Genomic DNA, 13,994 nt, shown 5'->3' with positions numbered 1-13,994 from the left:
CCCTTTATTATCCCCTGTCCTAACAATCACTATCCAGGGTTTGGTTGAAATAAACCCTCCATTAACCCAGTTGGATGTGACAATATGTTCATTCTGTATACACTAAAATGTTTATTTAAATGAAGTCTGGTGGGTTTGGTGATAGTGATTTCAGGGCTGTTTCTGATTAAACAAAAAGGATCTTAATCTTTAACAAAAAGGTCCATGTCTGTAGGGATCCTTTTACATAATGTTGTCCAACACTTAGATTGACAATCTGAGCCTGTCAGCAGCAAAACAAACATAAATACAAACAGAATCATACAACGAAGAGACTTCAGAAGTAAGATACTTAAAGGGTGAATCTGATATTCTCTTATTTCAAGGTGGTTCTTCAGCAATTTCATGTTGTTTTTCCACTAAGTTGCAGAACTCACGAGAAAAACAAGGTCAAAATTGAATTGGCAGCAGCTGAGATATTCTTAATTTTGATTCCCAGTCTTTAGCCAAGCCTCATAAATGCTCGTCTTCCATACCACCCAGTTTAAACGTCCAGAGACAGAGAAGACAATATACAGCTGAGTTGCACTAACCGTGACAGGTAAACTCACCTCTGCGTGTCGCATCAGTAGACGTCTTCTTTACTTCAGGCAGGTGCAACGAGTGTTTCTCCTCAGATTTCTGTCAGCAGCTGGAGGGAAATATGAGTTTGTCTGTAGGCTGATGGATCTCAGTGGTCAACCGAAGTGTTACATACATACTTCTGTCAGCTAAAGAGTTTATGATATCAGTATCAGAGATGGCTGGTGGAGGGACATTCATTTTAAGTCACTTTATCTTTTCAGTCTCATTACAGCTTTATGCTGTGAAACCAGACGTACCTGTCCTTACATCCAGCTTGCTGTGATTATTGTTACACTGTGGAAGTAAATTCACGTTTGAATTCACTTCATATCCATATATGAATGAAAAAATAAACACAACCCCACTTCCAAAACAAATAATTTAATATATTATGTATAATAATTATATACACAGGTTAACTTAACAAGGCTTTGTACAACTGTTATAAAATTGGTCCACGCACAGTCACCCACGTACATAAAGTACATGCACAAGGGCACAGATAGAGAGAAGGACAGACTGAGTCTAGATATGATTAAGACAAACATGGAGTCTGGTTGGGTGAGAGTGGTTGGCAGTACAGTTTGGTTCAGCTCCATTTAATTTTTTTTCTCTTTCAGACTTTTAATGGGAGCAAAAGTACTGAAAATGTGAAAAGGAAAAATGCAAATATATCACTCAGGTAAGACTCTGTGGTTTTGGATTTAAGGAGGTTATTAACTCACTTTCAACTGCTTCCATGACAATACTCTTAGTAACACTGATATTATGTATTAACTGAGCCTCACTGTTGCACTAAGTGCTGAACATGTCTTGGCTCCATACTGCTGATATTGTACAGTTACCCAAATAGAAAAGAGAAGAATTTTGGCATGACTTCGCATAGCTGCCTTGAACACTTTGCTCCTCTGAAACAGGCATTAACTTCCTCAAAGCTCTGGCACTCCTCCCCCCACATACACAATACACACAGGGAAGCACAATAGGCTTGTGTTGAACACTTAGGGTTTGCATATTTTTATATGTCACTGACCCCATGCATGCATTTGTTTAGTCCATGGAAGCTTTGGCAGTCATGTCATCCAGAGAGAGTGAGTTGTTTTGCTCCCACAGATCGATGAAGTTCCCTGTAGATCCACAGGAGGCTTTGGAAGAGCTTGTAAAGGGCTGAGAAGTAAACTGAGGTGAGGTTTCCTCTGAATTAGTGTACTGTGCTGTACTTAGGCCGGCAAGTGAGAGTGCATATGCGATATTTGCCCACGTGGATAAAAAACAGTGGGGGAAGACACCAGCGCGTACAGCACAGTCGGTTTGCAGTGAAAAACACGTGGCTGATGACTGCTGTAGTCTTTGCTGGTGAGGGTCAGTTGTAACAGCAGCAGCCGGGCTCTGGAGTTGAATTTCAAATGTCTGATATGGCTTTCTCTTGTTTTTAACTCCTATTTTAAATCTACAATTGAAGGGTTTCATTCCAAAACATTATTTCAGTGATACATATTTAAGCCCATGTGTAGGATTTGAAAACTCCTTACTGTGGCACCATCTTGTGGCTGTATGCAGAATAGCATTGTAAAACACTGACTGCACACTGTGAAAAGTGTTTCCAGTTATAACACTCTAAAGGACTAGGTTATTGGCCTGGCATCACCAGATCAATTTGCAAATGCAAATTAGTCTGCAACTTTTCAGTTCATGTTCGATTTCCAGGGGGCGTTATCAATGGCTGTAAATGGTCGTGACGTAAATCGTGATGTAGCACTGAGCAATGAACAGACTACAGCGTGCAGAAACGAGCTCTGATGGTATAGCATCAATATGTCTGTGAACAAGTGTTGCTGTTTTCACCATCAAATATACCACTCCTCTTTACTAAGCTAGGTTGATGCTCACTTTCCTGTGCAAGCCAGAAATAACATCTTTATGTATTTTGCATTAAGCAAAAAGATTCCATAAGTTGTCCGTCACCTTATCAAGGACACCCCTTAACAGATTAACAACTGTTTGTCTGTCATCTCTGTCATGTCTGGTGGAAATGTGTTTGAAGTGGAGGGGGAGCAGACGCATCTACCAGAGCAAATGAAAACATGAGTTCACGGATTTGTCTGGTTCCCAGACTAACACATTTAAAAATGGCAACATTTTATTGCAAAATCTATTCATTTAAGTGGAATTGTTGTGATCAGTGGTTTGTTGGGGTGAAGTAAATCCTTGGATCTTCAATACTTGAAATTGCACCCGTGACCAATAGCAGAGAGGTATTGCAGAGTTGGAAAAGTCCAGAACACTGGAAGCTACTGTAGTTTATTAACTGCATTGCACCATCCACTTAATTCAACCTCTCCTGCTGGAGGAAAATGCTCCACGAACTGTGTGACTTGTCAACTTTGTGTCCTGTCAATTAGCAAGCTACCTAGCTCAGAGATCCATTGTGACTAATACTAGTGTGAGTGTTGCTGGCTGGTTAGCATGTTAGCTTGCAAGCTACAGTAGTTCACCAACCTGCCTCTGCAAGTAAACATCATCTCACCAAGCTTCTAGCACCACCTATTTCATTTTGACTTTGCCCTAATGATTGCAGTTCAAGCTCGGACTATGTGTACAACAGATGTGTAGAAGCGTAGTATGTAAACATGTAAGCGAAAATCAAAGGATCCCATGGGTATTTTTCCTGAGAAAGGTGATCAGATTTTGGTGAAAATTTCCTGGAAATACCAGGATCTCAATTTGCAGTGCTCAGCCCTAATGTTCTTTTCAAAATATAAAACAACCTGGATAAATACATCTACAGTTATTTTGTAAGTAAAGGATTAAAGACAAATAGCTTCAAAAGTAGTTGAATAGTAGAATTTGTGTATTAATTTCAGAGCGAGTTTCACATTTTTCAAATGGGGGTTTACTCATTTTGGAATGAAACTCTACAACTGCATACAATGTCAAAGGATTCCTTATCCATGAGATCACATCTCTAACTTCAGTGCCATTAAAAAGCCAAGAGGGAACAGTCACAACGAATATCCCTAAAGCAACATGACAGACACTTGGCTTTAGAAGCAGTGACAGGTGATCCACTGTTTGTGAGTAAAGGGCAGGTACTTTGTAACTGCATTAGTAGATGAAAAAGTCTGGTTAAACCACCACTGTGTGGCGACGCCATGCTCTCGTCTTGTCCCGCGGGTCCAGGTTTGATCTTCTCATGACCACAGCTTGAGATCCTGGGGATGTCTGATCTATCCATCCTGAGGAAGAGGAGGAGAGAGGGAGAGGATCCTGGGCAAGATGAGGGAGGGGACCTATTTGCTGAATTGACCCGGGACCTACAATTGATCCCTGAGGAACCCCAACACATCCATGTTGGCCTGGTGCTCCCTCAATGACTCTGATCACCTCCACCCTCTCTGCTCTCCATCCTCTGACTCTGTCCTCACTCCTTCCCAGCTCAAGATCCAAATTCATGGAAACAGCCCTTGTCCTCCCACCTCTGGTCTTCCTGTAGCGGACTGGAGCTGACTGGTTCCAGTCTGGCTGCTGGGTCCCATAAAAGCTAGAAGCCTGGTAGAGGTTGGGAAGTCTGGTGGGGCAGATCCAGAAAGGGAGCGTGGGGTGTCCTCTGGCCAGAATGTGAGGCCTGAGATGGGAGGGAGGACTAGCCACTGTTGGGGGTCTTGTGTATGTGGAATGGATCTGATGGTGTGAGCAGACAAAACTTCTTGGACGCTGCGGTGCATTTCCTGGCAAGGTTGTCCTCCGCCTGCTCTCCCTTTCAATTTTTTTTGCACCGCTGCCTGTTCCATTCGTCACATCCTTTCCAGCCTCTTCCTCTCCAGCCAAGGACTCTTTTCCCTCTGTGGTCTCTCTAGCATTCATCCTATTTTCCTTTGCATCCCTTTTTTCTTTTTTAGGAATGGTATGTTCTTCCTTGACTGCCTCTTCCTCTCTTCTGTCCTCTTCCTCCTCCCCTTCCCCTTCCTCTCCTCCCCTGAAGTTGCTGGCTTTGACTGGCTCGTGGTCGGAGTCTTCGTCTGTGCTGCTGCCCCGCAGGTGGGTACTGGGGCATTTTTTTCGTTTGCGGGTCACAGCAGAGATGATGGACATGGGCAGGAAGTCCTTGGCATTCAGGTCCTTCTTGGAAAGCGAAGAAATCTGAAAGGTTCAAATTCCAGTCAAATGATGGTCATACCATACTTGATATTCCAGAATCTATTATCCTATTCCGAGAATATAAGTACAAATAAAAATGTCTTGCTTACCTTTGACTTAAGTGAATCGCTGGTGGTGGAATCTATTAGAAAGGAAAGATGAGGATTAGAACCATGTCATCATCGAACAAGTGTTGGTAGTAGTGTTAGGAGTGGTACAAAGGCGTGATATCTGCCTAATCACAGCACACACTACCAGTACTGCAACCTTTCAGGAGAACTCCAGCCATTATCGGAGGATTCGTCTTTATAGTCAACTGCAGTTTTCTCTGATTTATTCTAATTAGCAAAAATGGCTAGAGTTTCCTTTAACGTCATCAAGACAGAGCAGTGATGGTACACTGGTGGCACAACATGACTGATGGAAAGAAAATGATTGGGGAAATAAATCCAAGTGCAAAGGAAACACCAAACACAAACACACAAGGAGAAAGACCTGGTCCTACCGAAGAGGCTGATCCACAGTCTCAGCTAGAGAAAGAGTGCAGAAAGGTCCGAAAAAAGAGAAATTGAGAAAAAGTAGGAAACATCATGAGTATACACAGGCAGAAAAATAACAGCTGGAGAAGAACAGAGATGCATTGCGAAGAAGACACTGAGCTGAGTGTCTAAAGCCTCGTTTCCACCAAGCAGTCCGGATTAGTTCATTTCATATGTTTTCTTTTTTGTTTGTTTGTTTTTTTGCGCTTCCATGGTTAAAAGTTGTGGATAGAACCAATAGAACTGTTCACTTCCATCCCTTTTTTTGTTAGCCCTTTTTTTGAGGTACAGAGCACACTGACCTGATACTAAAAGGTTGAGCTAGAAACACTCCAGTCCATTGATTGGTCAAGAGAGAGTTGTCACTCGTGCTCAACAAGGACTCAATGCACAAACCAAAAACCCACTGTTAAAATATCCCATTGATTCCAACACAGACTTTAAATACTCTAGCCTGATCTTTTTGTTCCAAAATAGTCACGCAACCCTGTTCTGTGGACAATCAGCGAGGTGCAGATGTTCCTCTGCATCGCTGTTGAAGAGGAAATACAGTGAGAGCTGGATGGAGCAGAAATGTGACTATTACATCAGTTAAAACCCCTCCTACATTCAAGAGTACCGTCTGTGGAAGAAACTGGAAGCAGCTATTACACAGGGGCAAGTAAAAATTGACTTTGGCCCAACTTTGCCTGACTGGGCAAGTGAAAAAAAAAGCTATTAATGTTGAATGTTGAATTATCTCTATGACAATATGAATATGACAGATTAGATTATGACACTTCCTTACCTGATGCCTCTCCTGGCATGCCTGGCCTACCGATGTTGGACAGCAGATGGTCAATGTTGGGCACAGGCTGCATGTCCCGCTTATCCTCTGGGGCCTACCCATACACACACACACACACACACACACATCCAGAAATGCACAACCATACCCAAAATAAAAGTGCAGAGTACAAATGAGGACATCTGAGTACAAACAATCCCTGTATTAATGACACACTCGGCTCTTTGCACTAATAAAGCCACCACTGTAGTCATACCTTCTCTTCCTTATCGAGCTCTCCGTTAGTGAAGAACCAGTCATGCTGTTGAAATAAAACACAGTATCCCCGACATCAATTTAAAACACATAACGAGTGAAGAATGGTGCACTATTTTTTGACTTGAAGGAAGCAACTATTGGTTCTTACGTGGAGGATTAGTGTCTCCACTATTTTGTAGCGATCAGGCATGTGGGTGACCATGTCGGTCATATTGTCCTCTGACGTCCTCACCAGAGTGGGACCAAACACCAGAGCCAGGTTTCTTGGCTCCATCTGGAAATTATATCAAAGTTATGTTCATGTCTGGCTCCATGAATAACCAGGACACAAAAATCTAGCTGCTTATTACAAGGGGTTGGGTTACCTTATTCTTTTCAGAGTGATCGGCCACCTTCTTGAGGTGACCCACCAGGAACTTTAGGGTGTGATAGTAGTGATCTGGGAGGTCATGGATCTGGATAAAGAAGAGGATAAAAAGGTTGATTGGATTTTAAAGTGAAACACAGAGAATCTAAGACAAACATATTTATTGTTCTATATTCTGCTGCCGTCCTTTGATACACACCAGTTTCTTCATGGTCTTCAGTCTGTCCTCTGCGTCCTCTATCCGGTTGGCATCAATGAAATCATTGTATTTGTCTGCAGACAGAGAAGGCATATCTATATTACTGAAAGCTAAACATTTCTGCATTTGTATGATCATTTCCACATGCAAACAACAGGCAGAAATAGGGGGAAATAATCCAGTGGCATCCCACCTTTTATATTCTATACTACACACATTCATTGTGAAACATGCTATACTTCACAATAAACAAATGACTGGACGCACCATCAGTAAACAGCGGCTCAGGCAGTTTTCGGAAGAACGATTTGAGCAGGCTACTGATTACATTCAGGTCCTGCCATCTCTGTGGACACAGAAAGGGTTAAGTTAAGAGGGGTTAATATTTCCAGTGCAGCATTAAAAAAAATGACACACCTTATCTAACAAAATGATTCTTGGTACAAAAATACTCTTATGTATGACACCAGCTGACACATTAATAGGTTTAAAAACCTTTAATTCTGTGTGATAAAATATGTAAGCCTTTTGCCACATATCCTGCACACCTCTTCAGCAGTGTTGATGTCCATGCCTTTGTTGAGATGCTCCTGCAGGTTGGACACCATAGCGTTGTTCCCTGGCACCCGGTAGATGCCAGTGTATTCCAAACCCGTCTCCTCCACCACACCACAGCACATCTCCACGATCAGAGGGACAAACTGTGAAGCAATGGACAGAGATGGAGGGAGGGAGGTGCAGACAAAAAATAAGGGCAAATTGGTGGAAAACAGAAAGAGGAAAGTAAGTGTGGTGTTTGTAAATTCTACTTAAACTGAAGCGGCTGGATACCAGTCCAACAAATCAGACACAATTCTACTTAAAGCACTGAGATGATGCTGTATTCTAACATTCAAATGACACCCTTAGGCATGTGACAACATTGCTTCTACAAAGGCCCCTGCTTATCAGGGTCCAAAATTAACACCTGCCAAGTGCCAAATGCGGGTAGATTTTCCTTTTGGCAAGTATTCATACCAAAACAGTCATGTATGAAAAAAACTGTGCTAAGAGTCTCTACCACGTTTTGGTGTTATTTAGGGGTACGCTGCTCTGCTGCTCCTCTCCTGTCAGTGTCGGAGTTTCAAGACACACACAGACTACTGATGTGTATTTATGCACTTCTAAACATCCCCTACTTAAAGTTTGTATCCAACAAAATACCTTATTATTTTAACGAAATGTACTAAAACAAATGTATATGTGAGACAAAAAGGCAATTTATTATTTTAGCAGATTAAAAAATGAGCTTGGCCAGTGGATTTTTTTCATCTACCAGTCCTCTTGGCCAGTGAGTCAAAAAGTGAATTTTGGACACTGCTGCTTATCTTCCAAATACGTATGTCACTAGTTAAAAAAGTTAAAGTTAAAAACTAAAAACTAATAATGACACCATGATAAGCTAAGAATTAATCTCACAATATTAACTGGAAACCAATGCTAACTTAAATAAGTAAAGAGTCAGTTCTGACTGCTGTTCCACTTCTTAAAGTTCATCATTCAATATTCTAGATGTAAAGTGTCCACTATGTGGTTAGTGTTCTCTTTTTGTCTACATATGACATGACTTTTTTAGACAGAAGTAGAATTCATGCTATTTTTATGCTCTGAATCATGTTGTTGGTGTATTTGTTCATCTTTCATCAGAAACCACTGTAGGCTTACTTTATGGTTGACAGCAGGCTGACAGTCCTCCAGTCGCACACCAAAAGCCTTCGGACTGCCTGTCTTCTTGGCCTTCTTCATGATGTTGATGCCCCACAGCGCCTTGTTGTCATCTGCACGCGTGCACACACACACACACACACACACACACACACACACACACACACACATGGTCACACATTCAAACTTGGTATTTATATCCACATGGAAAAATAAATTTATACGGACACAAAAAATTGACGGTTTGATAACTGGCCAATGGTGCTGGCTGCTCTATAGCACACCTAAATCAAATACAGGTGTTGGGGAATATTGGTTTTGCTAACTGAATGACGTGTAAGTGTGTAAGATGCCTTGTGTACAAAGCAAGAGGACAGGAGGACTGAAATTTTGACCTCTTGGTGACATTGAATGTAAACTCAGAGTATCCCCAATCTGGACACAGACTGAAACCCTTCATGTATTCTAACAACAACATCCCAGTTTTGCCCTTATATAGTTGTAAGTTCACTTATCAGAAACTAGCAACCCTGTGACTTTGGGACACATTTTTATTGTCCATCAATGGCATTTTTAAAGTGTACATTTACTGTACGCTGCAACGTGTAGTTACATTTCTGGAGAGGTGCACGTCAGGCTATGACATAGGTATGGCACTGATTCAGTGCAAAAATATAAATCCTGCTTAAGAGCCAAATGTCCTCAAATTCTAGAAACTGGCCCCTGGCTCCCTCTCATTTGCAAAATTGGCCCTCAGGCAAAGCAAGTTGAGTAGTCCTGGTGTAGGAGAACTACAATGGCCATGGATGGCCATTTCTAGAGCCAGTGTTTGTTTTGTTTTTTGAAACAACATGGCGGACTCCGTGGAACAGGACCCGCTCCATATGTAGATATAAACCGCTCAGTCTGAGGTAACCAAAATTCAATTCTTTGTTACAGGTCATTTGACACTAATAAAAACATAGTGAAGAATATTATATTCCATTTCTGCCAATAGTACATGTATCATATAAAGTATGATGTATAGTATGAAGGGAGTCTATTTAGTTTTGCAGGTATTTGGTCATAAACCAAAGTATCGGACAAAATGAAATCTTGACGTCATTTTCCATTCTTCGAGTCACACTGCTAGCATGGCTAAAGAGTCAGATGCCAATCTCAGTGTGTTTACCTTCCTACAGTTATCATTTGTTGTTTACTGGCGAACACAGGCCAGAGTCATGTTTGTACCCACCGGTTCTGGGGGCTCGGTTCACTGAGGTGTTGTCAGTCTTGGCCAGCAGGAAGGGAGGCATCATGCGATGGGCTCTAGGAGACGAGTCTGGCTTACTACCTGTCAGACTGTTCCCAGAAACAAAGACAGGTGAAGATAAAACGAATTGTGATTAGAGGTTATTTTTGAAGGTTAGGTTTAGTAAAGATTTCAGTAAATAAAGGGCTCTCTCAGGTCTTAATACCTTTAACAAATCTCATTATGACCTCAGGTTTATGGTAAAAAAAAAGAGACATACACTTTTATTCTTAGTTTATTCTAGTTTTTGGAAACTGCCTTCAAAGTTACTGTCTGTGACAGGCTTGGAGCCCAAAGCTATGGTGACTCCTAATTATACAAAGGGTAAGGGACAGTTGTGATCAAGGCTTTCTGCTGAATATAACCCAGCGTGCTGACCTGTGTTTTCTGTAGTCGTTGAGCTTCTTGTTGATGAGAGCTTGTCTTGAGAAACCAATCTCCTAGAGCAAATAGAGGTTACATATTAGTTCAGTATGTGTGTGTTTGTGTAAATTCCATAACATTATCTGGGTATGACGCTCTAACCTCGTTGTCGGTCTTGCTGTTCTCCCTGATGACCTTGATCCAGGCCAGCATGTCATCCCTGTCCTCGGCCTGCAGCAGGTACTCGCAGAAATCTTGCGTGGTCAGCCTCAGGGTGTGCTTACGCTTGGTTTCACTGTAGGCGATGTCGATCAGGCAGCCGCGGATGCTGATTGGAGGATGCTCGTCTTGGCTGGGCCCCGCCCCTGCCCCGTGAAGGACGGCTTCTCGCTTGTCCTTGTAGAGGAAGAGCGAATGGAAACGGAGTACGGAGAAGACCCGCTTCCATGGTCGCATGCCACCCCCTACTTTCTACAATGACGACATATAGAAACAAGAACACAACACTGAAAAGACCAAATCAATGTGACGTCATGCTAAAAACAACAACTTCCGAAATACGTCAAATTGGCATATTTGTTGATTTCTGTTGTCTTTTTCAACTTTAACTGTAACGTTTCAAGATATACAGTACAGGCCAAAAGTTTGGACACACCTTCTCATTCAATGCGTTTTCTTTATTTTCATGACTATTTACATTGTAGATTCTCACTGAAGGCATCAAAACTATGAATGAACACATGTGGAGTTATGTACTTAACAAAAAAAGGTGAAATAACTGAAAACATGTTTTATATTCTAGTTTCTTCAAAATAGCCACCCTTTGCTCTGATTACTGCTTTGCACACTCTTGGCATTCTCTCCATGAGCTTCAAGAGGTAGTCACCTGAAATGGTTTCCACTTCACAGGTGTGCCTTATCAGGGTTAATTAGTGGAATTTCTTGCTTTATCAATGGGGTTGGGACCATCAGTTGTGTTGTGCAGAAGTCAGGTTAATACACAGCCGACAGCCCTATTGGACAACTGTTAAAATTCATATTATGGCAAGAACCAATCAGCTAACTAAAGAAAAACGAGTGGCCATCATTACTTTAAGAAATGAAGGTCAGTCAGTCCGGAAAATTGCAAAAACTTTAAATGTGTCCCCAAGTGGAGTCGCAAAAACCATCAAGCGCTACAACGAAACTGGCACACATGAGGACCGACCCAGGAAAGGAAGACCAAGAGTCACCTCTGCTTCTGGGGATAAGTTCATCCGAGTCACCAGCCTCAGAAATCGCAAGTTAACAGCAGCTCAGATCAGAGACCAGATGAATGCCACACAGAGTTCTAGCAGCAGACCCATCTCTAGAACAACTGTTAAGAGGAGACTGCGCCAATCAGGCCTTCATGGTCAAATAGCTGCTAGGAAACCACTGCTAAGGAGAGGCAACAAGCAGAAGAGATTTGTTTGGGCCAAGAAACACAAGGAATGGACATTAGACCAGTGGAAATCTGTGCTTTGGTCTGATGAGTCCAAATTTGAGATCTTTGGTTCCAACCGCCGTGTCTTTGTGAGACACAGAAAAGGTGAACGGATGGATTCCACATGCCTGGTTCCCACTGTGAAGCATGGAGGAGGAGGTGTGATGGTGTGGGGGTGTTTTGCTGGTGACACTGTTGGGGATTTATTCAAAATTGAAGGCACACTGAACCAGCATGGCTACCACAGCATCCTGCAGCGACATGCCATCCCATCCGGTTTGCGTTTAGTTGGACGATCATTTATTTTTCAACAGGACAATGACCCCAAACACACCTCCAGGCTGTGTAAGGGCTATTTGACCAAGAAGGAGAGTGATGGAGTGCTGCGGCAGATGACCTGGCCTCCACAGTCACCGGACCTGAACCCAATCGAGATGGTTTGGGGTGAGCTGGACCGCAGAGTGAAGGCAAAGGGGCCAACAAGTGCTAAACACCTCTGGGAACTCCTTCAAGACTGTTGGAAAACCATTTCAGGTGACTACCTCTTGAAGCTCATGGAGAGAATGCCAAGAGTGTGCAAAGCAGTAATCAGAGCAAAGGGTGGCTATTTTGAAGAAACTAGAATATAAAACATGTTTTCAGTTATTTCACCTTTTTTTGTTAAGTACATAACTCCACATGTGTTCATTCATAGTTTTGATGCCTTCAGTGAGAATCTACAATGTAAATAGTCATGAAAATAAAGAAAACGCATTGAATGAGAAGGTGTGTCCAAACTTTTGGCCTGTACTGTATAATTTATAGTCCCACCTATCTGACATTTCTGCTGTGTTAATTTACATACTGTGTTACCTTGCTAGCAACTTTAATAAACCCAATCTACTGGCAGAGAAACTCAATATCAGTTTAAGTGTATGCTATCTTTGGAATATTGCTCCACTTTATCTTACATACTAACCAATCGAGACAACAGTAGGCCGGCAACTCCGGTGTTCTCCCAAGTAAGATTACTGTTTTTGTCAGTAGAGTCTTGTGGCTTTATGCTTTCGATCCTCGTCGGAAAGGGCTGTATGACGGCAATGTAAAACAGTGAATATATTCTAAATATAGCATACATTTAAAGGTCCAGTGTGTAGGATATAGTGGCATCTAATGTCAAACTGCAGAAATCAAAATTCTTCTGTGTGCCAACCGTGTAGCAGAACTACTGTAACATCTACCTGGCATCTGTAAACTGTAGCCTTTACTCTGTTTTTGCATCATAAACTGAGCTAACATGATATTATGTAAGTAGGCATCAAATGTATATGTAAGACTATTTTACAAATAATTATAAAATTACTGTGACTGAGTTTTTAATCATCTCAGGAAGCTTAATTAGCTAACTTTAGCTAGCTAGAGGTGATTAAGTCGCCCTGATAGCTCGGCTAAGAAAATTGACAGCTGTTGAGTAGAAATGAGAAATCTGCTTCTGTCTGAAATCAATGACCCGTGTTTATAAAACTACAATGATTTCCACGTAGTAAATCTGCCGCCATTATTATTGTAAAATGCAGCTGTGCTTTAGTAGGATGGAGAGCTTGAGAGGTGAAGTGACAGTGTTTGTGGAGGCATCAGTTTTCTCGGAGTGTGTAAAAGCAGTGTGTTGTACCTTTCCCTTCTCTGTGAGGATCTGTTTGTAGTGCAGCCAGCCTTCCTTGCGAACATCACTGAAGGTGATGGTTCCCAGTTCAGAGGTGGAGTGGCGTTTGGAGCGGGCCTCCTCCTGGGCTCGCAGGCTCTCCAGAGACTGAAACACAGTTTATGGGTGTTATGGGCTGCACACTAGATGGTGTTTGCTTGGTTGCTGGAATATGAAAATAATAGAAATATAAAGTACATGGATCGTCGGGTCTAATGATTACAACTGTGTTGAACACTCACCCCATCGGTGAAAAAGCTCTTGACCCTTTTTGGTAGTTTGCTGTGGAAGAGGAAGCACACAAGTTAGAGAAGCAGCACTTCTGAAGAGTTTCAAAGGGGTTGCTATGGACAGTTGGTTTTTTTTTTTCTTTTTACAGAAATCACAGGTGAGCAGCTTTAGAAGAGAAATATACATACTACAAGTAAATAGTAAATATAAATCAAAACCAAAATACTATATAAAACAGTTAAAATTCCACAAAGTAGAACAGAGATTATACAAATAAAATTTTTAATATGTAGCTTTACTCTTTAATGGGAATAACTTAATAGTACATATCACAGATGATGAATACTGTAAGTGCCACTCTGATTATTA

General features: G+C 41.8%; 1 protein-coding gene across 10 annotated transcripts in view; it reads right to left on the bottom strand.

Annotated features, from left to right (window-relative positions):
• Positions 1-1,963: 1,963 nt before the first annotated feature.
• Positions 1,964-13,994, bottom strand: part of LOC117247121 (rho GTPase-activating protein 23-like) — a 92,214-nt gene continuing 80,183 nt past the window's right edge. For 9 of the 10 annotated variants that reach the window (XM_033611373.2, XM_078163179.1, XM_033611372.2 and 6 more), the window contains 15 exons: positions 13,637-13,676; positions 13,365-13,502; positions 10,411-10,719; positions 10,264-10,325; positions 9,829-9,935; positions 8,595-8,707; positions 7,439-7,591; positions 7,158-7,236; positions 6,891-6,964; positions 6,690-6,779; positions 6,473-6,598; positions 6,323-6,367; positions 6,067-6,160; positions 4,851-4,882; positions 1,964-4,743 (listed from right to left, as the gene is read on the bottom strand). In XM_033611373.2, the coding sequence (XP_033467264.2) occupies positions 3,730-4,743; positions 4,851-4,882; positions 6,067-6,160; positions 6,323-6,367; positions 6,473-6,598; positions 6,690-6,779; positions 6,891-6,964; positions 7,158-7,236; positions 7,439-7,591; positions 8,595-8,707; positions 9,829-9,935; positions 10,264-10,325; positions 10,411-10,719; positions 13,365-13,502; positions 13,637-13,676 (2,476 nt within the window). In that variant the 3' untranslated portion in view covers positions 1,964-3,729. Of the gene's footprint in view, positions 4,744-4,850; positions 4,883-5,245; positions 5,271-6,066; positions 6,161-6,322; positions 6,368-6,472; positions 6,599-6,689; positions 6,780-6,890; positions 6,965-7,157; positions 7,237-7,438; positions 7,592-8,594; positions 8,708-9,828; positions 9,936-10,263; positions 10,326-10,410; positions 10,720-13,364; positions 13,503-13,636; positions 13,677-13,994 lie in introns of all 10 variants that reach the window. The other variant, XM_078163180.1, reaches the window with a different exon arrangement.

Source organism: Epinephelus lanceolatus, chromosome 21 (assembly GCF_041903045.1).
Source record: "Epinephelus lanceolatus isolate andai-2023 chromosome 21, ASM4190304v1, whole genome shotgun sequence".
NCBI lineage: Eukaryota > Metazoa > Chordata > Actinopteri > Perciformes > Serranidae > Epinephelus > Epinephelus lanceolatus.
The sequence above is the reverse complement of the archived record's forward strand: the minus strand, read 5'-3'. Positions and strand labels throughout refer to the sequence as shown.